Below are 24,311 nucleotides of genomic sequence, written 5' to 3' on the forward strand. Positions count from 1 at the left end.
ATTGGGCTGTCATCCGCTATCCAAGGGCATGATTGGGATACATGCCACCGGAGGGCTCTGTAGCTCTCATCCTGCCGCATCTCTGCCCAGACCAGCCTGCTTAACTCGGCTGTCTGCTCCTTCTGCGTTTTTTCTCCCAAAAAGAGCACCCACAATCTATACTGCTACCAGTACCTTTCCTGGATGGAGGGGAGAATTTTCCCCTAGTGGCGCTGCTCACGGGCTAGCGTTTCCTTCCAGAGTTCGCAGCTGATAGAATCATACCATCCCAGGAGGACCTCTCTCTCTGATATATATATCTCATATATCTCTCATATATTTTGAGTCATAATGGAGGTACATCAATGGAGCAACGAGGAGGAAAGCATGATCTGTTGGTCCAGGGTGACTAAAAAAGCTTTACTTGACCAAACTTAAGTGTGAGGTCACACTCTGTGAGGTGACCGCATTTCTTATGAGGGAGCACTGAGGTGAATGGATACAAAGTATGGATTTTTGAGGATTTGTGTAGAATTAACAAGTTAAAACTTTTTTCTGACATTATTCATTAAAGGGGTTGTAAAGGTAAAAATTTTTTCACCTTAATGCATTCTATGCATTAAGGTGAAAAAACTTTTGACAGTACCGCCGCCCCCAGCCCCCCCGTTTTACTTACCTGACGCCTCGAATCTTCGCTCCTCGTCCTCGTCAGCTTCATTGCAGCTCAGCCTGGTCGCTGATTGGCTGCAGTGGATGGATTGAAAGCAGCGCAGCCATTGGCTCGCGCTGCTGTCAATCACATCCGATGACGCAGCGCGCCGGGGGGCGGGGCCGAGTGATACAGCGAGCGGCTATAGCCGCCGGCTGTATCACGGGAGCGCGCCCGCAAGCACTCACCACCGTGCGAGGGAGCTCGCATGAAGGTGGTAAATGCTTGCGGGGAGGAGCTGAAACCGCCGCCGAGGGACCCCAGAAGACCAGGTTCGGGGCCACTCTGTGCAGAACGAGCTGCACAGTGAAGGTAAGTATAACATGTTTGTTATTTTAAAAAAAAAAAAAAAACATCTTTACAACCCCTTTAATTTACTATTTAATTGCACTTAAGCACGGGATTTATATTGTTATGAGAAGAAATATACATGAATGTATTATATTATTGTTTATTCACATGTTATTATGATGGCACTCTTATTTGCACAAGAGAATTGATACACTAAGTGGTTAGATACATTTATTAACAACAGCGCAGCATTATTTGTTTTCAGTTTTATTTGCACATTTATATTGGGAGTGTTACTTGCTGCTTCCATACATTACACAGATTGTATTCTAGTTGCTTGCAAGATTACCTATTATACACATATATACAGTGCCTTGAAAAAGTATTCATACCCCTTGAAATTTTCCACATTTTGTCATGTTACAAACAAAAATGTAAATGTATTTTATTGGGATTTTATGTGATAGACCAACGCATAGTGGCACATAATTGTGAAGTGGAAGGAAAATGATGAATGGTTTTCAAAATTTTTTACAAATAAATATCTGAAAAGTGTGGCGTGCATTTGTATTCAGCCCCCCTGAATCAATACTTTGTAGAACCATCGTTTGCTTCAATTATAGCTGCAAGTTTTTTTGGGGATGTCTCTACCAGCTTTGCACATCTAGAGAGTGAAATGTTTGCCCATTCTTTATTGCAAAATAGCTCAAGCTCTGTCAGATTGGATGGAGAGTGTCTGTGAACAGCAAGTCTTGCCATAGATCCCTATTTGATTTAGGTCTGGACTTTGACTGGACCATTCTAACACATGAATATGCTTTGATAAAAAACCATTCCATTGTAGCTCTGGCTGTATGTTTAGGGTCGCTGTCCTACTGGAAGGTGAACCTCCGCCCCAGTCTCAAGTCTTTTGCAGACTCTAACAGGTTTTTGTCTAAGATTGCCCTGTATTTGACTCCATCCATCTTCCCACCAACTCTGACCAGCTTCCCTGTCCCTGCTGAAGAAAAGCATCCCCACAACATGATGCTGCCACCACCATGTTTCACGGTAGGGATGGTGTGTTCAGGGTGATGTGCAGTGTTAGTTTTCTACCACTCATAGCGTTTTGCTTTTAGGCCAAAAAGTTAAATTTTGGTCTCATCTGACCAGAGCACCTTCCACATCTTTGCTGTGTCTCCCACATGGCTTCCCACAAACTGCAAATGGTACTTCTTATGGCTTTCTTTCAATAATGGCTTTCTTCTTGACACTCTTCCAAAAGCCATATTTGTGCAGTGCACAACTTATAGTTGTCCTGTGGACACATTCTCCCAAGTGAGCTGTGGATCTCTGCAGCTCCTCCAGAGTTACCATGGACCTCTAGACTGATTCTCTGATTAATACTCTCCTTGCCTGGCCTGCCAGTTTAGGTGGACAGACATGTCTTGGTAGGTTTGCAGTTGTGCCATAATCTTTCCATTTTTGGATGATGGATTGAACAGTGCTCCGTGAGATGCTCAAAGCTTGGGATATTTTTTTTATAACCTAACCCTACTTTAAACTTCTCCACAACTTGATCCCTGACCTGTCTGGTGTGTTAATTGGCCTTCATAATGCTGTTTGTTCACTAAGGTTCTCTAACAAACCTCTGAGGGCTTCAAAGAACAGCTGTATTTATACTGAGATTAAATTACACACAGGTGGACTCTATTTACTGATCGGGTGACTTTTGAAGGCAATTGGTTCCATTAGATTTTAGTTAGGGGTATCAGAGTACAGGGGGCTGAATACAAATGCACACCACACTTTTCAAAAATGTATTTATAAAACAATTTGGAAAACCATTTATCATTTTCCTTCCACTTCACAATTATGTGCTACTTTGTGTTGGCCTATCACATAAAATCCCAATAAAACACATTTATGTTTTTGGTTGTAACATGACAATATGTGGAAAATTGAAAGGGTATGAATACTTTTTCAAGGCACTGTACATCACAAAGATTTGCCACTTCACAGGCAGGGTCAGGGAGGCCCGCATACACATTTTTGAATTGAATTTTAATGGAGTTTTACATTTTTATTGTTTTACTTTAAGCGTTATTAAAATCATTGCTCCCAGCCATGTAATCCTGAATGCCATGCATGAAAATCCAATGAAATAAAGGAGCATACAGAGAAAGTAAGGCTAGGGAAGAAAAGGATAGGTTGTCCTCCAGCCAGTAAATGAGGTTGGCTGTATATAATGTGATGCAGCTTAATAGTGTACAGTAAAATCAGAGCAGCCAATTTCAGCACAGAAGAGGAGCCTGTACAACTGTGCAAGACTAAAACTAAGGCTGAAGTTCAGCTTTAAAACACAAAAGAAATAGTTCTTTGAAATGAATTAGTAATATACATTGTTAACTAATATGACTTTCCATAATGTTTGCCTATGTTTATCAGAAATAGCTGACATACTAATTTCCTCTGTGAAATTCTATTCCAACTAGGTACTGTAACTGAGTTAGCTGATAAGAATACTTATTATTTCATTATTATTATTATATAGGGTTTATATAGCACCAACATTTGGTACAAGAGGAATCAGAGGGCCCTGCTCATTAGAGCTTACAATCTAAAGTCAATTGATACAAAAGGTAATAGCTGTGGGTAGTGGCGTCGGGAGGGGGGGGCTGACGGGGGCTGGAGCCCCCCGAGTGTGCCCCCAAAAAGCCCCGGGTCTCAATATTCCTAAATTCATTATTAGCCCCAAACCGTTTCCACAGGGAACGCTCCCCTGCTTATCCAGCGCGGCCGAGTGACGTACCAAAAGTCTCCCCTCGGGACCCGGCTCCTATGATGGACATCCCACTGGTCCAATGTCGAGCCTGCGGGACGTGTGATGTCCATCATAGGTGCTGCTGGATTAAGGAGGAGGCGGGAATGACACTGCGGCCATGCTGGGCACTGGGAGATCCCCGCTTCCTCTGTGTAAATAGGAGGGCCGCGGAGCGGCTCTCCTATCCTGGCTCTCTCTCCCTGGTGCGTGCAACCTGCTGTCTCAGAGTGGTCATGAATGAGATAGGCTACACTACACAGGTAAGGCTGAGCTGCGGAGGTTATCTGTATCTGTCAGGGGGTCAGTACATGTGTCAGGGGGGTCAATGTATGTGTCAGGGGAGGATCAGTGTAGGTGTCAGGGGGTGTCAGTGTAGGTGTCAGGGGTCAGTGTAGGTGTCAGGGGGGGTCAGTGTAGGTGTCAGGGGGGGTCAGTGTATGTGTCAGGGGGGGTCAATGTAGGTGTCAGGGGGATCAATGTAGGTGTCAGGGGGGTCAATGTAGGTGTCAGGGGGGTCAATGTATGTGTCAGGGGGGTCAATGTAGGTATAAGGGGAGGTCAGTGTATGTGTAAGGGCGGGTCAGTGTATGGGTAAGGGCGGGTCAGTGTATGGGTAAGGGCGGGTCAGTGTATGTGTAAGGGCGGGTCAGTGTATGTGTCAGGGGGGGTCAGTGTAGGTGTCGGGGGGAGGTCAGTGTAGGTGTCAAGGAGGTCAATGTAGATGTCAGGGGGGTCAATATAGGTGTAAGGGGGTCAATGTATGTGTCGGGGGTCAATGTAGATGTTATGGGGGTCAATGTAGGTGTAAGGGGGGGTCAGTGTATGTGTAAGGGGGGTCAGTGTATGTGTCAGGGGGGGTCAGTGTAGGTGTCGGGGGGGGTCAGTGTAGGTGTCAGGGAGGTCAATGTAGATGTCAGGGGGGTCAATATAGGTGTAAGGGGGTCAGTGTATGTGTAAGGAGGGGTCAGTGTATGTGTCAGGGGGGATCAGTGTAGGTGTCAGGGGGATCAATGTAGGTGTCAGGGGGGTCAATGTATGTGTCAGGGGGATCAATGTATGTATGTATTATGCATGTATGTATTTGAATAAAAAAAAACACTGAAGTTAGCCCAGTTTTTTTGTATAATGTGAAAGATGATATTATGCCGTGTAAATAGATACCTAACATGTCATGCTTTAAAAATGTGCATGCTCGTGGAATGGCAACAAACTATGGTACTTAAAAATCTCCAAAGGCGACGCTTTAACAATTTTTACAGGTTACCTTTTAGAGTTACAGAGAAGGTCTAGCACTAGAATTATTGCTCTTGCTCTAACGATTGCAGCGATACCTCACATGTGTGGTTTGAACACCATTTACATATGCGGGCACGACTTAAGTATGCGTTTGCTTCTGCACACAAGCATGGAGGGATGGGGATCTTTAAAAAAAGTTCTTATTTATTTTACTTTATTTTTTATTTTTTACCATGTACCTTTATTTATTTATTTTTATCACTTTTATTCCTATAACGAGGAATGTAAGCATCCCTTTTAATAGAAATAAGCATGACGGTCTTCTTTACTGAGAGATCTGGGGTCAAAAAGACCCCAGATCTCTCATTTACCTTTAAAAGCAAACAAGCAAACAAAGAAAAAATAAAAATTTTGGCTTTAGGAAGAAAAAACCCTGTCTATCTGCCCTAGAACCGTGAGTGACATCGGAGGTCGCTCTGGTCCTCTGGGCATAGAGTCGAGTGGGGGCCATCTTGCCCTCACTCGACTTCCTGCCTATCCATACGACGGCTCAGATCATTTCCGAGTCTACCGACGACTGCTAAATGTGAAAATGACCAGAAAGCAGCGGGTGGGGTGACGCACTTCTCCCGCCACCCCTAAATGTGATCCAATGGCAAATCCGCCACTGGGATCACTTTAAGCAGATGTCGAAGCGCCCACAGAAAAAGATGATACCAGGCTTAGCTAGTTGCTGCCATAACCCGGGTATTAAACATCAAAGTAATAACAAATATATATTGTGGGTGGTCGGCAAGTGCTTAAAACTATACAGCCTAAACTACTCACATCATATAAGGGGCATAACTGAGGTTCCTTCATTATAAATGAGTTCCAACTGTCACAACAGCTTATTAATAGGGATCTTCGAACATGGTGTTAGAATATGAATAGTTTAGATCAGGGGTCTCCAAACTTTCCAAACAAACGGCCAGTTTACTGTCCTCCAGACAGTATGGGGGTCGGACTGTGGCCATTGGAGTAGAAACTATACTGGCATCAGTGGGATTAAACAATGCATCTTTGTACTAGGTGGAGGAATAATGCCCCATCATTGGGAGACATAGTGTCCCATCTTTGGTGTCAGTGGGAGGAATAGTGCCCCATCATTGGTGTCAGTGGGAGGAATAGTGCCCCACCCATCATTGGAGCACAGGTGTGTCAGGAGGAAGGTGCCTCAAGCTGCTCCAGGTGATCTGTGTAAGAGGGGTGTGGTGGTGAAATCTATCCCAGCTCTCCTGGCCCCTTTCTGGGGAAGCCATTGAGGCCAGCGGGGCCACTCCTGCTGGAAGCTCGCAGCCATCTCCTGGGCCGTCGGGTGACATGCCTTCCTCTGTACAAGCCAATCTCTCTACCCCTGGTGAGGATGAAGGTTCAGAGGCCATTCGGGAGTGAGTGGTGGCCGGGATAAAGGTCCTAAATAGGGAGAGGGATAAGCTTTACAAGCTACGAGTGGAGCTGAAGCGTCTGCAAAGGCAACGTGAGGGCTTACACAGCCAGAAACGTGGATCCATGGATCTGGAGATCCAATTGGCCAAAGTCTGTGTTGACCATTAGGCGACCATTGTGGCCATGATGGAAGGCAGAGATGGGACCTTCAAGGAGAAGTTTGGAAATGACAGGAGGTTTGGAAGGATGACAACGATGGAGGTGGAGGAGGAGACCCCCAGTTCTGAACAGGGAGAGGTAAGCAGCCCCATGCCTTCCCAGGACTCAGGAGGCATGCTTAGGGCCATCCAGGTAATGGAGTCTCCTATACCGGGGGTTAAGTTAGTGTTTAACGAGGAGGACATTACGGATGATGTACCTGATAAGGTAAAGCCTGCTAAGTCCCATGTTGTGGATAAGACTGTTTTTGTGCTTTTCAATACTGTGACTGATGCTGACAATGTGCCTAATGACAATCAGGCTTCTAATCCTGTGTGCAGCAATGTTGTGCCTGCTGATGCTGCAATGCAGCAAGAGTTACATTTAAAAAATGTCATTTCTGTGGAGGAACTACAGGTGTCAGCACAGCCCATTAACCCTTCTTTAGCTGATTCCAAAGCTGTTGCCCCACTGCTGCTGAGGACTCTAACAGCGCAGCATCAGGAGACAGCTGGTATTGAAGCAGTAACTGTGACCATTCCTGATGGGAAATTTAATATTTCTGTGACTGATAACAATCGTCCCAGTACCAGTGTGATGGACAATCGTCCTGCTACGGATTCTGCCAATTCAGTTCAAACAGTTGATAATGATAATGATAATAATAATAATGTACAGACTAATGTGACTTCAGTGTGGGGCCTTGGCCCTGATAAGCCTACGTTTGCTCAGGTGGTATGCTCTGCTCCTGGTAGCTCCGCTCCCAAGAGGGGTTTTCCCCTGCAGGCTACCACTTTGAGCACCCCAGGATCTGGTCTTGGGTCTCTGGCTTCTGCTGGGGGTCCCAGACGTAATGTAGTCATTCTGAAATGGGAAGGTGGTGCAATCCCTCCAGCACGGCGTGTGGTGGTGGATTTGATTTTGGAAATGGGTTTTGGGGCAAATGACCTGTATGCCTTTATACATGTAGCTGGGACACGGGATTATACGGTTAGCTTCATCAGGCCAGAGGGTCTTCACCTGTTCTGGGAGCGATATGAGGCTCGGTGCAGGTCAAGACCTGAATGGGAAGGTCTGGCCCCAGTTGCGGTTTCTCAGAGGTCAACAGTAAAAAAAAATCACAATTTTCCTCACTACTGAGAGTGTCCCTGCTCGGGATCTAGAGGTTTGGTTAAGGAACTATGGGGAGGTTTTGACCAAGCCCAATAAAATCCTCGATGAGCGTAACATCTGGACTGGGGATGGTCAGTAACAGTCAGGTTGGCCAGGGATGGGAATGTTGTCTGTCACCTGCCCTCCTCAGCTTTAATAGCTGTTTTTTACCCTGGTCAGCCGAAGCTGTGTCACCGTTGTAGATAAAAGGGGTATTTGAGCTCCTCCTGTTCAGCCTTGATATGTTCAGTGTGTCGAGGTCAGGGTCATATGGCTAAGGACTGCACCGAGATGATCAGGTGCAACCTGTGCCTGCGCCTTGGCCACCCCTACAGCAGATGTCCTGAAGCCTGGCACAATATGGAGAAGAAGGTAATTGATGACTTGTCGAGGCTGGACAGGATGGAGGGTGAGGCCCCTGGTGTACCATGCTCCTCTGTGGTGACCGTCTCCCCTGGTCCTGTTCAGGATTCCTCCCCATTTCCTGTGGCCACCCCTCCTGTGTCTGTAAGTATTCCTTCTTTATCTGTCTCTGTGTCTCCCCAGCCTACTGTACCCTCTCCTCTTGTGTCAGAACCTTCCAAGTCTGTGCCCCTGAGTCAGTTACCCCCCAGGAGTCTACCCCTCCTAAGTCTGACTCAAAGGGAACACCCCCCCCCCACCAGGACTAATAGCGAGTACTGAAAAGGTCGCTTCTTCCTCTGTAAAGAAATCTTGTGGAAAGACTTCAAAGAAAAAAGTAAGAGGAGGGCATCTCTGAAGCTGACCTGCAGTACCTGGAGGAGAGAAGGAAGGATTGGGAGGCGGAAGAGGCAGGCGGTGAGGAAGGAATGGGGACGGGAAGCTCCGGTTCCTGTCTCCAACCGTCATAGGTCCTCTAAGTGGGATATTTCCTCATCTGGAGCTTCTTCGGAGCAAAGTTCTGAGTCCGAAATGGAATTTGAGGCGGCCTCAAGAAGGAGAAGGGCTTCTGGTGATGAGCAGCAGAGGGGAGCTTAAAAGCAATCCACCCAATAACTCAAATGGCGGTTCCTCCGTTAAAAGTAGTGACAATAAATGTCACCAGCATTAAGTCAGTAAGAGCTCGTTCTATGGCCTTCTTTTTGTTCAGCCAATTAGATGCTTAAATTTTATTTTTGCAAGAGACTAGGCTCACCTCCTTGGCAGATATTCATATGGCCAAGAGAGAGTGGAGGTATGGTTCATCTTACGGGTCTCTTGCGGCTGTGCCTTACGGCGGTGTGGCGGTGTTGTTTAAAACCGGCATGGTAACTGTCCAGCGGGTTATTGAGGTGCAGATTGGGAGATGTATGGTCTTAGATGTCCTTGTGGGAGGGCAGGACCTGCGCCTAATTAATGTTTATGGGCCACACACAAAGTGGGACAGGAAATGCCTTTTTACAAGGATCAAGCCATTTCTTTTTACATCCCGGCAAGTGGTCTTTGGAGGTGATTTTTATACAGTAACTAGGCCCAAGGACAGGAAGGACTTCAAGAACAGGCTGGGATATGATAGCGTATTTTAAATAGTGTGGTTAGGGATGCTGGTCTTGTGGATGTGCACATTAAGCACCTCCCGGATGACACCGGGTTCACCTTTCATCGAGGTAGTTTTCAGAGTAGGATAGATAGGTTTTTTTTAAGGAGACCTCTGCTTTCTCGCCCCCAGTGGTGCAGGCAGTAGACTTCTCTGATCACTGTATGATATCTGTGGTCCTGAATATTTCAGACGCCCCTCAGAGGGGTAAGGGCATCTGGAGATTGAATTCGACTCTACTCAAGGAAGAACATGTTAGACAATCCTTTGAGGAATTCTTTCAGGCACAGGTGACCATCCTGGACTTTTGTAGCAGCAAGGCTGAGTGGTGGGAGCTGACCAAAAAAGAGGAACGCTGGATTCTTCAAGGGCCTAGCCAATAGAAAACAGTTTAATAAATACATGACCTACCAACGTTTACGGAGGAAGCTGGATATTCTCGTCTCGAGAGGAGATTCTGGGGCAATCTCCGAAGTGAAACTCCTTCTGTGGAAGTGTCAATATGACCAGCATTCCTCTTTGGTTCTAGAGAGGGACTATGGGAAGTACCACTCGCCTGACCCTTACCAGAACTGCAAACAAGGTGTAGCTGTTAAGACGGTCATTGGCCTTAAGGACAGTACAGGTTCCTTGACAAAGTCCAGGTCAGGGATTCTGGAGGCCGTGAGGTCCTTTTATGCTGACCTTCTTGGGAGGAAGAGCTTGACCGTGACAAGATGGAAAGCTTGATTGAACAGTTTGCCATCAAAAAGTCACCTGGACCGGATGGCTTGATGGCTGAGTTTTACCAAGTCTATTCTGGCCCCACACTTGGTAGAGGTTTTTAACAGTTGCCTTGCTGAGGGGGTGCTTTCTCCTTCCATGAGGCACTTGGCTGTGATTCTTCTTTCAAAAGGTAAAGATCCTTCGATGATTGAGAATTGGCGCCCCATCAGCCTTCTTAATGTCGATAGAAAGATACTGGCAAAGATAGGTGCACCTGCACAGCGGTTTTAGCTGTCCGGGAGGCCTTGGAGCGGTGCAGGGCTGCAGGCTGGGGAAAGTATTTGCTGACATTGGATCAGGCAAAGGCTTTTGATCGTGTTAATCATGAGTACCTGTGGTTGCTCCTTAGTAAGTACGGTCTGCCGGGTGGTTTTGTTGATTGGTTAAAAGTCTTGTATAAGGGGGCAGAAAGCTTTCCTCTTGTTAATGGTTAGGTTGGGCAGTCCTTTGAGGTTGGTTCCGGGGTGCGCCAGGGTTGTCCCCTGAGTCCCCTGCTCTATGTATTTGCAATCGATCCCTTCATCAGGAGGCTAGAGAGCAGCATGTTGTGTGGGGTGCCAGTGGGGCTCCCGGGTGAGCCGCCATTGAGGGATGTTGCCTATGCGGACCATGTGTCGGTGATTGTCACTGGGGCGGATGAAGCAGAGGAGGTGGTCTTTCTGACATCATGGTATTCTGAAGCATCAGGCTCCAAGATCAATCAGGAAAAGAGTGAAGTTTTCTGGATGGGAAAGGAAGGTGAGGGGTTTGATCTCCCGGACACCTTTCCAGTGCCTGAGGAAGAAATGAAGAATCTAGGCATTGAATTTGGACCCGGCGATTATGGCCCCAAAAAGTGGGAAGGCAGACTGGAAATTGCCAATACTAAGGTGGTCAGCTGGAAGAGATGGAAGTTATCCATGAGGGAAAGGGTTGATCTGATTAAGACTTACCTGATTCCAATCTTCTTGTATGTCAGCTTTGTCTGCATCTTGCCAGTGTCTCTCTATGCTAGGGTCAGTAGTGTGGTCTGCCAGATGTTGTGGGAGAACAGACTGAACCCCATCAAGAGGAATGTCACCTATCTATCCAGGAGAGAGGGTTGCTTAGGTATGGGTAACCCAGTTCTTTCCTTTTCACTGCTATTTCTCAAATTTAACATTGGTGATATGCTTGCAGTGGAACCTCCTGGATGGGTAGGCATATTTAGATCTTGGTTTAGGCCTTTTCTACGACTTTGGGAAGAAGGTGGCCAAGTGAAGAATCTCAGGGGTCATCGTGGTCAGCTACCAGCCTATGTTGCTCCGTGCCTGAAGTTACTGTGGCAGTGGCGATTGTCGGCTGAAGATCTCAGATCGGTTCCAAGGAAAGTCCTTATGAGTCGAGTCTTGAGCGAAGTCTTTCATGACCCACTGGCCTTAAGGGATTGCCCAGGCCCAGTTTTGAGGGCAGGGTTAAGACTGATTAATTTGGATAGTGCCCCCCTTAAATTTAGGGATCTGGCCTGGTTGTGCTTCCATGTTAGGCTCTATGTTCGGGGCAATTTGAAATTCCGCAGTGAGATGGATCGTACCTGTCCTCGGGAGGAGTGTGCAGGTGAGGAGGAGACTATGGACCATTTTCTGCTTCATTGCCCTTTTAACATAGAGGTGTACAAATAAGTGGGGTGGGCCCTCGGTGTTCCTTTTCTCTCCAGACTGGGTTATGCTGAGTGGGTGTGCAGAGCATTCAATACTGGTGGGGTTTTTTGTTTGGATACACTTTTTTTAGTTAGCTTAGTAGTCCGTTATTTCATCTAGAACGCACTGTGTCAGGTCTGCAGTCGGCATAAAATCCTTCCTGTTGAGGTGGTGGTGTATGACATTTTGCATGAGGTGGAGAAGATTTGGGTGCTTGAGAGAGACAAGCGAAGTAGGAGGGCTTGGTTGAAGGCATGGAGGGGTTTCAAGCCTCCCTGACTGCCAGGAGTCTCTTTCCCGGGTGTGGCTGTCTGTCTCTTATCACCCTAGATTATTATTTTTTTTTTTTATTATTTTTGATAAATGGCTGCGTACATAGATGATGGATTGTGCCTCTTAGGCCATCTCTGCTGCTTTATGTAAATAGTTTTTTTTAAATGTGTTGGTAGTGGATTATGTATATATTGTAAATATTCTGAACATGGATGTGTATTCCTTTGATTTTTGTTGAAGTTTTGTGCTATGGTTTTGTTTTTTTCTTTTGTATAAAATTGGTTGCTTGATTCTTTTCAATAAAAGATCAATAGTGCCCCATTATTGGTGTCAGTGGAAGAAATAGTGCCCCTTTGTTAGTGTTAGTGGGAGAAATAGTGCCCCATCATTGCTGTCAGTGGGAGGAATAGTTCCCCATGATTGGTGTCAGTGGGAGGAAGAGTGCCCTGTCATTGCGATCAGTGGGAGGAATAGTGCCCCATCATTGGTGTCAGTGGGAGAAATAGTGCCCCATTGTTAGTGTTAGTGGCAGAAATAGTGCCCCATCATTGCTGTCAGTGGGAGGAAGAGTGCCCCGTCATTGCGATCAGTGGGAGGAATAGTGCCCCATCATTGGTGTCAGTGGGAGGAATAGTGCCCCATTGTTGGTGTCAGTGGGAGAATTACTGCCCCTTCGTTGGTGTCAGTGGGATTAATAGTGTCTCATTGTTGGTGTCAGTTTGACGAATAGTTCCCCATCATTGGTGTCAGTGGGAGGAATAGTGCCCTGTCATTGTGATCAATGGGAGGAATATTGCCCCATTGTTGGTGTCAGTGGAAGGAATAGTTTCTTGTATCAGTAGAAGGAAAAGTACCCCAAGGGCCAAATAAAGGCAAACAAAGACATAAAAAGAGAGAGGGGCGCACCGGCCATGTGCATTATCTTTTGTAAAACATTTATTGATTAAAATAATAAAAGAAATTACTCACAAGCAGTATTCTTTTATTATTTCTTTTCTTTTATTATTTTAATCAATAAATGTTTTACAAAAGATAATGCACATGGCCGGTGCGCCCCTCTCTCTTTTTATGTCTTTGTTTGCTAGGATTCCCCATCCTTGAGGGCAGCAAGGCCTGTGACTGATCTTTTTCCATATATTTGGTTGACCACTTGTGCGCAGGAGTCATTTTCTTTTTTCCAAATAAAGGCAAGCAAGGGGCCACATCCGGCCCCTGGGCCACAGTCAGGAGTCTTGGCTTAGATCAATAGCTTGGGTAATTTCATGCAGAAGTGGGTTTGGAGTCACCATTGTGAAATTTTAGTATTATTTCCACCTGCCTTTGATCTTCATAAATCTGTCCCTGAGACACAGAGCTTCCTCCTGGATCCTCTCCTCCACACTTCTCTTGCCCATCCCAAAGTTTCTCAGTGTTGTCAGGGAAAAGCGGCGCAGTGTCTTCCATCTCTCTCCATTGCTCATAATGACCCCTAAAAAATTTGAAACGTTTTATACATATTGCTCTTGAAGGCCCCTAAAATTCAAACATTTTAAACAATGACCTATTGACTCCCTCTGCATTGCATGAATCTCAGCAGGGACACTATCAGCATGTATGATGTGTGTTCTCACTGTCTTTGTGTGGGTTTATACTTATGCCCTGTACACACGGTCAAATTTTCCAAAGGAAAATGTGTGATAGGACCTTGTTGTCGGAAATTCCGACCGTGTGTGGGCTCCATCACACATTTTCCATCGGAATTTCCGACACACAAAGTTTGAGAGCTTGCTATAAAATTTTCCAACAACAAAATCCGTCGTCGGAAATTCCGATCGTGTGTACACAAATCCGACGCACAAAGTGCCACGCATGCTCAGAATAAATTAAGAGACAAAAGCTATTGGCTACTGCCCTGTTTATAGTCCTGACGTACGTGTTTTACGTCACCGCGTTTAGAACGATCAGATTTTCCGACAACTTTGTGTGACCGTGTGTATGCAAAACAAGTTTGAGCTAACATCTGTTGGAAAAAATCCATGGATTTTGTTGTCGGAATGTCCGATCAATGTCCGACCGTGTGTACAGGGCATTACAGTATGAAAAAATACTGATCGTTTAAAGCATTTGTTTTTCATTTTAGAATTAAAAACCTACATCCTCCCCACCCCCACCTCCCCCGTCCCCGCAGTACTTACCTCCATGAGTGATGAGCTGTCAGTGCCCATGCAGCCAGTGTAGTGGTCTGGGGATTGGAGATCCTCACTTTTCTCTCGCTTCTATCTGCAGGGCTTCTGGGATGAATCAGAGGCATTTTCTATGCTGGCAGTGACCAATCAGAATTCTTCTGACCCATCCCAGAAGCCCTTCAGAAGGAAGGAGGCGAGGAGCAGGGATTTCAAATCCCAAAACCGCTACACCAGCTGCTTGGCCGTGAAATCTCAACACCTACAGAGATAGGTACAGAAGGACAGAGGTGGAGTTGGGGAGGATGTAGGGTGTTGGTTCAAAAATATTATATAAAGGGCACCGACCTTCAAAATATTTTTAGCAGCCGTCCCTTTAAGTGTATTAAACCACTAAACTAATTTAAAATTATAAAGTTAGGTACTACTACTATACTTTGTGCTTACAAACCTAAAGAAATGTGACAAACTTGTTGTGACACTATAAAAAAATTGCAACATGTACAGTATAGCAAACTTCTATCAGTGTCAGACAGTAAGTTAGCAGAGTCTGGAAAAACTTTTACTGTAGCCTTGCCATAAAGAACCTCTCGTAAATCCTGTCTGGTAACAAAATACACACTGTATATATACATATGTTTAAAAACACAATAGAGACCACCACTGAATGAGTGTTTTCAGCACTTTATGAATTGAACTTTAAGTGCTTTTTACTGTTCTGTTTTGTTTGTTTTGTCATGTATTTTCTGTGAATATTTTCTTCCATTTTTATGTTCTTCATTAAACAATATAAAAATCATTATTGTGTAACTAATGGCAAAATGTTTTAGTTTTGGATAGAGTGAAAATGGATTATAACACCTGTCAGGTTTTTATTGCTGTCTATATTCTTGTTAGGCCCCTTTCACACTGGGGCGGGGCGGCATTGGCGGTAAAGCGCCGCTATTGTTAGCGGTGCTTTACCGTCGGTATTCGGCCGCTAGCGGCCGAGAAAGGGTTAAAAACCACCGCAAAGTGCCTCTGCAGAGGCGCTTTGCCGGTGGTATAGCCATGGTGTCCCATTGATTTCAATGGGCAGGGGCGGTGAAGGAGCGGTATACACACCGCTCCTTCACCGTTCCAAAAATGCTGCTAGCAGGACTTTTTTTACCATACTGCTAGCGCACCGTTCCAGTGTGAAAGCCCTTGGGGCTTTCACATTGGAGACAAAGCAGCGGAACTTTCAGGTCGGTTTGCAGGCGTTATTTTTTAGCGCAATAGCTCCTGCAAACCACCCCAGTGTGAAAGGGGCCTTAGGGAGATTCACCTTCTTTATTTCTCCAGTATACCATTATCACCGAAAGTGAAAGTAAAAGAAAATCTCAAATTTTGCATTGTCGCCAAAACAGGTCCTGGGACAGGATTCAGGTCCCCAAACACTTTTTATGACAATAGCTTGCATATTAACCTTTAAAATTAGTAGTGTTTGTGGCTTTCAAATTTGCCGCGAACACCGCAAATTGTTCGCTATTTGGCGAACGGGCGAACAGCCAATGTTCGAGTCAAACTCATGTTTGACCCGAATAGACAGCCCACCCCTAATTAAAACAATATAAAAATCATTAATGTGTAACTAATTGCAAAACTTTTTAGTTTTGGATAGAGGGAAAATGGATTATTTATTTATTTTATTTATTTCAGGTACTTATATAGCGCCGTCAATTTACGCAGCGCTTTACATATACATTGTACATTCACATCAGTCCCTACCCTCAAGGAGCTTACAATCTAAGGTCCCTAACTCACATTCATACATACTAGGGACAATTTAGACAGGATCTAATTAACCTACCAGCATGTCTTTGGAGTGTGGGAGGAAACTGGAGTACCCGGAGGAAACCCACGCAGGCACAGGGAGAACATGCAAACTCCAGGCAGGTAGTGTCGTGGTTGGGATTCGAACCAGCAACCCTTCTGACTGCTAGGTGAGAGTGCTACCACTTCACCACTGTGCCGCCCATTATAACACCTGTCAGGTTTTTATTGCTGTCTATAATCTTGTTAGGGAGATTCACCCTCTTTATTTCTCCTGCATATCATTATCACCGAAAGTGAAAGTAAAAGAAAATCCCAAATTTTGCATTGTCCCCAAAACAGGAGGGATTATCTTTCAATGGGGACACTATTTCTGTAACCCTGGTGACAAAAAAGGATTCTCTCACGTTAGAGGGATTTTCTCTAATTTCCTGTTTTGGCTATGGAACATGAAATGAAGGAAAATCTCCCCAATGTGACATAGATGGCAAAAATAAACCATATAGGGTTTATAACCATCTATTACTCTAATCTATCATTATTCTACTTTAAGCTGAATCTCTAATGCGCTAACCCAAAGCGAACGAACTTATTGCCGCTTCAAAGCGAGCTAACTTATTTTTAACTCTGATACATAACTGTCTGGATGTGGCAGGCTGAGGGTGCAATCATTAAATTCTATGTACTCTTTAAAGTGCTGAGTAATACGTATGTCCTTTACAAATAGAAAAAAGAAGGTTTTGTGCACCTCACAATGACTGATATTTTTTATGAGTTGCGAAGCCCTTACACCTAATATAAAATGTATTGATTCTAAAGATGCCTATAAAAAACATCCTTCATGAATTCAGGAAGTAGATATTAACTGTTTGTTTATTGGGCATAGGTCTGTAGGTGCATATAACATTTGATGAGTTAGAGGTTTTCTAGCTTTGATTTCTACCTTCCCAATAGAATAATCAAGATGCCCTAAACTAAACTTACAAGGCCCAAACTTGCCTCTTTATTGTTGTCATTTATGATACTCAGTTACAGTTATGCTGAGGATCGTCCATTTATGGGTACACCTTGGGGCAAAAACAATCTTCTCCTAACAAAGCTCTTTAAACTCGTTGGAAAATTCATGGGTACTTTGTGGCACCTTTGTGGGGATGGTCATGTATGAGGACCATTTTTGGGTCCTAGGCTGCTGAACTTCTGATAATGATGAGGGGCACTTAAAGTGGGAGTCGGCGACCAATTTTTTTTTTTTTTTTTTAGGTCATTGAGACACTTTGCTAATCCCAAAATAATACTCACAGTTTGGGTGTAATGTTTCCGCCTCTGTCTCTTTTCGTACTGAAGAATAACTTTAAAAATGTGATGCTGGCTGTTTCCATCTTGCTTGTGGGCATGTGAAGCCCACAAGCATTGATTTCCTGGATGCAGTGAATGCTGTTCATTCACAGCTTGTTCACAAGCATGATCATTGTTCCCGCACTGAATCTTGGGAAGCCTGACACTAAGCTCCCAGGAGACAGTGTGGCGCCGGGGAAAGGCAATAAACACGTCTACTCCCATGGGAGGAGAGACAGGAAGTGCCACAATAAAGTACAATATAAAGGTAATTACAGCGATAAAAAAAAATTTGTGCGGCATTTGAACATCTATGCAATTAACTGAAGAGGGTAAGATTAAGTAAAACATTTGAGTGGAACCCCGCTGTCATGCCTTCTTTAATAAGGCTTGTGATTTTCCTATTGACTCTTTGATTTAATTAGATTGCTCTATGCTGCCATCTAGTGACCATTTTGCATAACTGCGCTATATCTATTTCATGTAGTCATTTAGTATAGCTGGTTAGATTTGGTACATGAAAGCCTCCGTACTTTCAATCCCATCAGGCCTTGCATCAGCTTCCTCCACCATTTTCATCTTTTCCTACCATGGAAGCATACACATCTGCTGCTAAGCTCTACGTTAGCCATCCGGATCCATCTTCGGTATGTTTACTAATTGTATCTTCAGCTAGATAGATAGATAGGATGGCACTAATTGTATGATCTTTGTTAATTGCATTTTGTCTGTATCTGTTACAGTTTTACTCTATCTTGTATCAATAAAAGTTCAAAAGGATTCTGCGCCTACTGGAATACATTGGTGTGAGAGGAGTTAACAGTGTGCCCGAATACACCTCAGTCACGTGTAGTGAGGGGCATAACACCCGCTTTAAAACAAACAGTTACATGATCAAGTGATTTATTATTAACCATTATTAGCTAGGAAAATTATATATAGCCAAGACCAACCTTAATAATCTGGCTTGGGAAGAAGTGGATTCTCATTGACTTGTGGTGGCTAGCAAAATTTGCACCAGTAAATGAGAATCCAGCTTTTCTGGCTTTTCTCAAGCCAGTTTATTACAGTGTGTTTAGTTTGGATCTAATCACGAGATTCTGCCTAAGCCCTGAAGAAGTGGGAGACCATTAGCAAATTACTTAATCATGCAGCTGTTTGTAATAGACACTTACTACACAACCACTTTTAATCATTGCTTCGACCCATTAGGTTTCTGCATAACTGAGAACAGGAAGATGACCCCCTGCCTGTCATTTTCAGGAATATATTTGTTTCATAAATGGGCAGAGTAAGTCATTTTGGTCCACCAGAATTTGTGTTTTGGTGTCTGATCCTATGACCCCTTCTTCTCCCAAAATAACAACGTAAGTGGTTTGCCAGAAAAGAAAAAACTATTCCAAAAGGTGATGGTTTCAAACTTAGTTCAGCTGGTCAATCTGCTGACTAGCCAAGATGAAAAAATAGGAAGTTTGGGTTCCTCATGTGTGCTTCCATGTTAAATGTATACATTTGAATAAAGTGTGCCTTTAATATATTTAATCTGACATTTCAATTACAGTTTTAATGACTATTAAATTAATTCTTAATGATTGCAGCTGCAAGTGTATCAACAAGGCACATATCAACAAGTTAGTCTCTAGTGAAAACATACAGTATGATACCAATGTGGGATATATATTTAGTTTTTTAGGATCTTACCAAAGTCTTTAAAGAATAATTCTGATAGACCCGTATCTCCTCTGTCACTGAATGCATCACTGCGATCAACCAGAGCCTCCTTCACAGCATCATAGCCAATCAGCATGATCGCTCGATATTTGGATATGTAGAGTGTATACACAGGTCCGTACTTTTCACTTAGCTGTTGATAGAGATTTTTTTTTTTAAAAAAGAAGAGTTGTACAGGTTAAAGAAAAGCTGTGACTGTGTGGATATGGCCTAATGCGCTTCTATATAATGTAGCTCTCATCCCCGCAAGGGCCGCTAGATTTGTCCCAGGTTTTTCTCCAAAATAAGTGCAATGACAGCCAGGCACACAGCAACAGTCACTCCACTGGCTCAATAAACAGTATATGGGTTCCCTTTTACATATATTGCTGTTTAACTTGGATAGGGCATGGGAGCTGTGGGATACTCCATGGACACTAAAGCAGTAGATTGAGGACACTCTTCACTTCCACACTACTTCTCAGAGTGGCTCCTCTAGCAGTAGCCCAGAAATTGGACAGTACCATGACACCTTCAGCAGTGACCCAGGCCACACAAAAACTAGTATTAGTGGGTTAGAGATATCAGCAGTCACTAGGATCTCTTTGTTTGAGTTTATACTCACAGTGCCCCTGGATACTTGGGTGCCTGCCTCCAGTATCAGGCAGACAACTCTTCAGTGAATCTTCTAGACCAGACCCAAAGTGAAATCATTAACTTCAGAGGATTTAGCAAAATAGGTCCCCCTAGCTCTGCCACAAGTGGGACCTCAATGATAACAGGCGAAACCTGCTGCTGGGCTGCTCAGAAGGGCCCTTCAGGCTGGGAACTTCTCTTCGTGGACAAGAACAGGGCAGCTTCAGGCTTTTGACGTCTTTATTCACAATCCCAGCCACCATCTGGTCACCCTTCCCAAGGATTGGCTGAGACAACATAAATACTCATCTGCTGAGTTGCTTCATCCAGCCCACTACATTCTAGAATCTTCCAGAAGGCAGGGGGAGGCAATCAAACCTGCAGCCAGTTAAACCCAGAACAGTCCAAATCAATCACAAACTGCTCAACTGATTACAGGAGTGCCACAAAAACTATATTTACTGAACCCCTAACTAAAAGCTTATCTAGGAGGGTGCTACACTAACAACTGCCGTGATGTCTTATGCCGCGTACACACGAGCGGACTTTACGGCGGACTTTGCCCGGCGGACTGGATTTCGTCGGACAATTCGATGTGTGTGGGCTCCAGCGGACTTTGTTTTCTCAAAAGTTGGACGGACTTAGATTTTAAACTTGTTTAAAATTTATCCGTTGAAATCGAGTCCGGTCGAAAAGTCCGCTCGTCTGTATGCTAGTTCGACGGACAAAAAGGCACGCTAGGGCAGCTATTGGCTACTGGCTATGAACTTCCTTGTTTTAGTCCGGTCGTACGTCATCACGTACGAATTCGACGGACTTTGGTGGATTGTGTGTAGGCAAGTCCGTTCATTCACAAAGTCCGTCGGAAAGTACGTCGAAAAATCCGCCGGGCAAAGTCCGCCGTAAAGTCCGACCGTGTGTACGCGGCATTAGGCTTGACATAGGCAAGAAGATATTCCACAAAGAGCAAGACATCTTTCTGCCCTCACTCACATCATTGCCAGGACCCATCTCAGCTCTTTTCTCCTGTGCAGCGCATTGAGTAATTTGGTACCAGCTATGTGTGCTTAATTTCCTTTAATGTTTGAAAAGGCAGAGCTGATTGTACAAGTTTATGAAGGTGTGTGCGTCCCATTGAACATCATGTAGCCTGGAGCGTGTCAGGCTGTTCCTGCACATCTGTCAACCCCCTAAAATCTAAAGCCAGCCTTCAACAGTATAGTGACAATGGAATAAAGAAGATAACCTTGTTTCTTTCCAATTTTTCTTCTAGCATATGCAATAAAATCTTCCCATAAGATAATATGTACATTTATGTATTTTATTTTCCCATAAAAGCCTTTGCCATTAGGGCTCATTCACACCAATGAGCTGCATTAATTGTGCAACCACTGGTGTGCACTGGGAGACACAGTGCTGATGTGCCAATCTCAGCTCATTGCACTGTTTGCTCATTACACAATAATCCAAGAAAACAAAGTTCAGGGCACTCACATCATATCACTCTTCTTTTTTTAATTACAAAGGCTAAAAACAATTAAAACACTTCAAGTCAATGGATGTTTCTCTTGCCTAGTGCATGCTTTCTTAAAGGCACTTGGATCTACTATGGGTTATTTTTAAAATGCTGTTTAAAATGCTTGCCCCTACAAGCATTTGCTTTTAGTGGACAGTAGGGATAAGCCCGCGGTTCGAGTCGAACGTTGAACATCGGGTGTTTGCTTGTTCTAAAACAAAATGAACATATGGGGCATTCGTGGGCAATTTGAGCACCGTGGAACGCCCCATAATGCACTGCGAGATCGCAGTGTCTTGCTGTATGATGATTGGCCAAAGCATGCACCTGACCTGCATGCTTTAGCCAATCAGAGCACGACCTGCATGCTTTGGCCAAAAAGTGAGTACACCCCCCACATTTTTTAAATATTTTATTATATCTTTTCATGTGACAACACTGAAGAAATGTAAAGTAGTGAGCGTACAGCTTGTATAATAGTGTAAATTTGTCTGTCCCCCCAAAATAACTCAATACACAGACAATAATGTCTAAATTGCTGGCAACAAAATGTGACAACACTTTGCTACAATGTAAAGTAGTGAGCGTACAGCTTGTATAATAGTGTAAATTTGTCTGTCCCCCCAAAATAACTCAATACACAGCCAATAATGTCTAAATTGCTGGCAACAAAAGTGAGTACACCCCTAAGTAAAAAATGTCCAAACTGGGCCCAATTAGCCATTTCCCCCCCTCTGATCATGTGGCTTGTTAGTGTTACAAGGTCTCAGGTGTGAATGGGGAGCAGGTGTGTTAGATTTGGTGTTATCACTCTCACTCTCTCATTCTGGTCGCTGGAAGTTCAACATGGCATCTCATGGCAAAGAACTCTCTGAGGATCTGAAAAAAAGAATTGATGCTCTACATAAAGATGGCCTAGGCTATACAAAGATTGCCAAGACCCTGAAACTGAGCTGTAGCACGTTGGCCAAGACCATACAGCAGTTTAACAGGACAGGTTCCACTCAGAACAGGCCTCGCCATGGTCAACCAAAGAAGTTGAGTGCACGTGCTCAGCGTCATATCCAGAGGTTGTCTTTGGGAAATAGACGTATGGGTGCTGCCAGCATTGCTACAGAGGTTGTAGGGGTGGGGGGTCAGCCTGTCAGTGCTCTGACCATACGCCGCACACTGCATCAAATTGGTCTGCATGGCTGTTGTCCCAGATGGAAGCCTCTTCTACAGATGATGCACAAGAAAGCCTGCAAATAGTTTGCTGAAGACAAGCAGACTAAGTACATGGATTACTGGAACCATGTCCTGTGGTCTGATGAGACCAAGATAAACTTATTTGGTTCAGATGGTGTCAAACATGTGTGGCGGCAACCAGGTGAGGAGTACAAAGACAAGTGTGTCTTGCCTACAGTCAACCATGGTGGTGGGAGTGTCATGGTCTGGGGCTGCATGAGTGCTGTCGGCACTGGGGAGCTACAGTTCATTAAGGAATCCATGAATGCCAACATGTACTGTGACATACTGAAGCAAAGCATGATCCCCTCCCTTTGGAGACTGGGCCGCAGGGCAGTATTCCAACATAACAACCCCAAACACACCTCCAAGACAACCACTACCTTGCTAAAGAAGCTGAGGGTAAAGGTGATGGACTGGCCAAGCATGTCTCCAGACCTAAACCCTATTGAGCATCTGTGGGACATCCTCAAACGGAAGGTGGAGGAGCGCAAGGTCTCTAACATCCACCAGCTCCATGATGTCGTCATGGAGGAGTGGAAGAGGACTCCAGTGGCAACCTGTGAAACTTTGGTGAACTCCATGCCCAAGAGGGTTAAGGCAATGCTGGAAAATATTGGTGGCCACACAAAATATTGACACTTTGGGCCCAATTTGGACATTTTCACTTAGGGGTGTACTCACTCATTAGGGAATCTCATTCTGCTCACTGGCAAAGTGTAACCCAGTCAGTGTCCATAGCGTCCGGCTCCTGAGTTGGGCAGAAGACTCCACCAACATTCAGGGTGATGGTCCAGTATGGCTTCCACTGTTTCCCTCTTTTAATCAGGTCCAGCAGTCAACTCCCAGCCTAACTCTCTCTGCGGGTCATTTCCTCCCCCTCTACCCAGCCCGGGAAAACAATATTCCTCCTCCTCAGTGCCTCTGGCAGTTGTAGTTCAATGGCACAACTGTAGTAAAGGCTAGACCTCTTTGGGAACTATAGCACCCACAGTAGTCTTCCACAATCCTCCTCAGAGTCCCTACCAGTCAACATCCTTAATGCACCCCCTAGTGGATGGAGAGTGAATTAACAATGGCTGCTCTGCAAAAAGAGTCTCCTCCCATGACTGTGCCCGTGTAAACATCTTCTCTTCTGTCAGACACAAAATACATTTCCTGACAGTGCTGTAGACTGGGCTACAAAAGCTTGGGTAGGGAGGTGAAGAGAGGGATGAAGGTGCAAGGAGGGAGGCAGCTGTGGGAACTGTCACGTCCTGAAATTGTCAAATTATCTAGCAAGTTCAAAGCCACAGGCGACTAAAACATATTAATTGAAAGAAAGAACAGTGCAAGTAAGTATTTGAAAATACATGATTTTCTTTGCTCTTATATGTATTTTTTTAAGATGGTGACAGGATCTCCTTTAATTGTATCTAAAGGATTTTTTTTGTTAAATTTTGAATAAAGTAGGGAAGGGTTGGAGGTTTTGTGTTTGCTTTCCATGTCCCCACTCTCTATTTGTTCTGGCAACTACTGTCACTGGGACTGAAAATCCAAATTTGTGATTTGTCATCAAATCACAAACAGAGGAGAAATCTTCCAAATTAACTACTTGTTTCAGTAACAGCTGTCTGAGAGGCTTCCCCTTCCTTTGTAAATATATTTTCTCGCTTCCTGTTGTGTCTTAAGAGAGGAAATGATGCGAAACCTCCCCAAAATCACACATACATAAAAAAAAATTGCATTGATTTTAAGTATTTCCTGCTGTATCCAAAATTAAAGAAAAGGTTTGATTTAGCAACAGAAGTCACCTAAAATCCTTTCCCATAAGCAATCGCTTTCCAAAATTAAAACAAAATTGATAGCTGTCTTGATTATTTATCTTGTTATGCTTTATGTGAATGTAAATTTTTGTATGAA

At 44.3% G+C, this 24,311-nt stretch overlaps 1 protein-coding gene across 1 annotated transcript in view; it reads right to left on the bottom strand.

Annotated features, from left to right (window-relative positions):
- The window catches only part of LOC141107715 (cytochrome P450 2H2-like), a 96,837-nt gene that overhangs the window by 57,790 nt on the left and 14,736 nt on the right, over nt 1-24,311 (bottom strand). The window contains exons 2-3 of the mRNA XM_073598636.1: nt 19,022-19,184; nt 13,348-13,497 (exon numbers count right to left, since the gene is read on the bottom strand). Of these exons, the coding sequence (XP_073454737.1) occupies nt 13,348-13,497; nt 19,022-19,184 (313 nt within the window). The remainder of the gene's footprint in view (nt 1-13,347; nt 13,498-19,021; nt 19,185-24,311) is intronic.

This window comes from Aquarana catesbeiana, linkage group LG09 (assembly GCF_042186555.1).
Source record: "Aquarana catesbeiana isolate 2022-GZ linkage group LG09, ASM4218655v1, whole genome shotgun sequence".
Taxonomy (NCBI): Eukaryota; Metazoa; Chordata; class Amphibia; order Anura; family Ranidae; genus Aquarana; species Aquarana catesbeiana.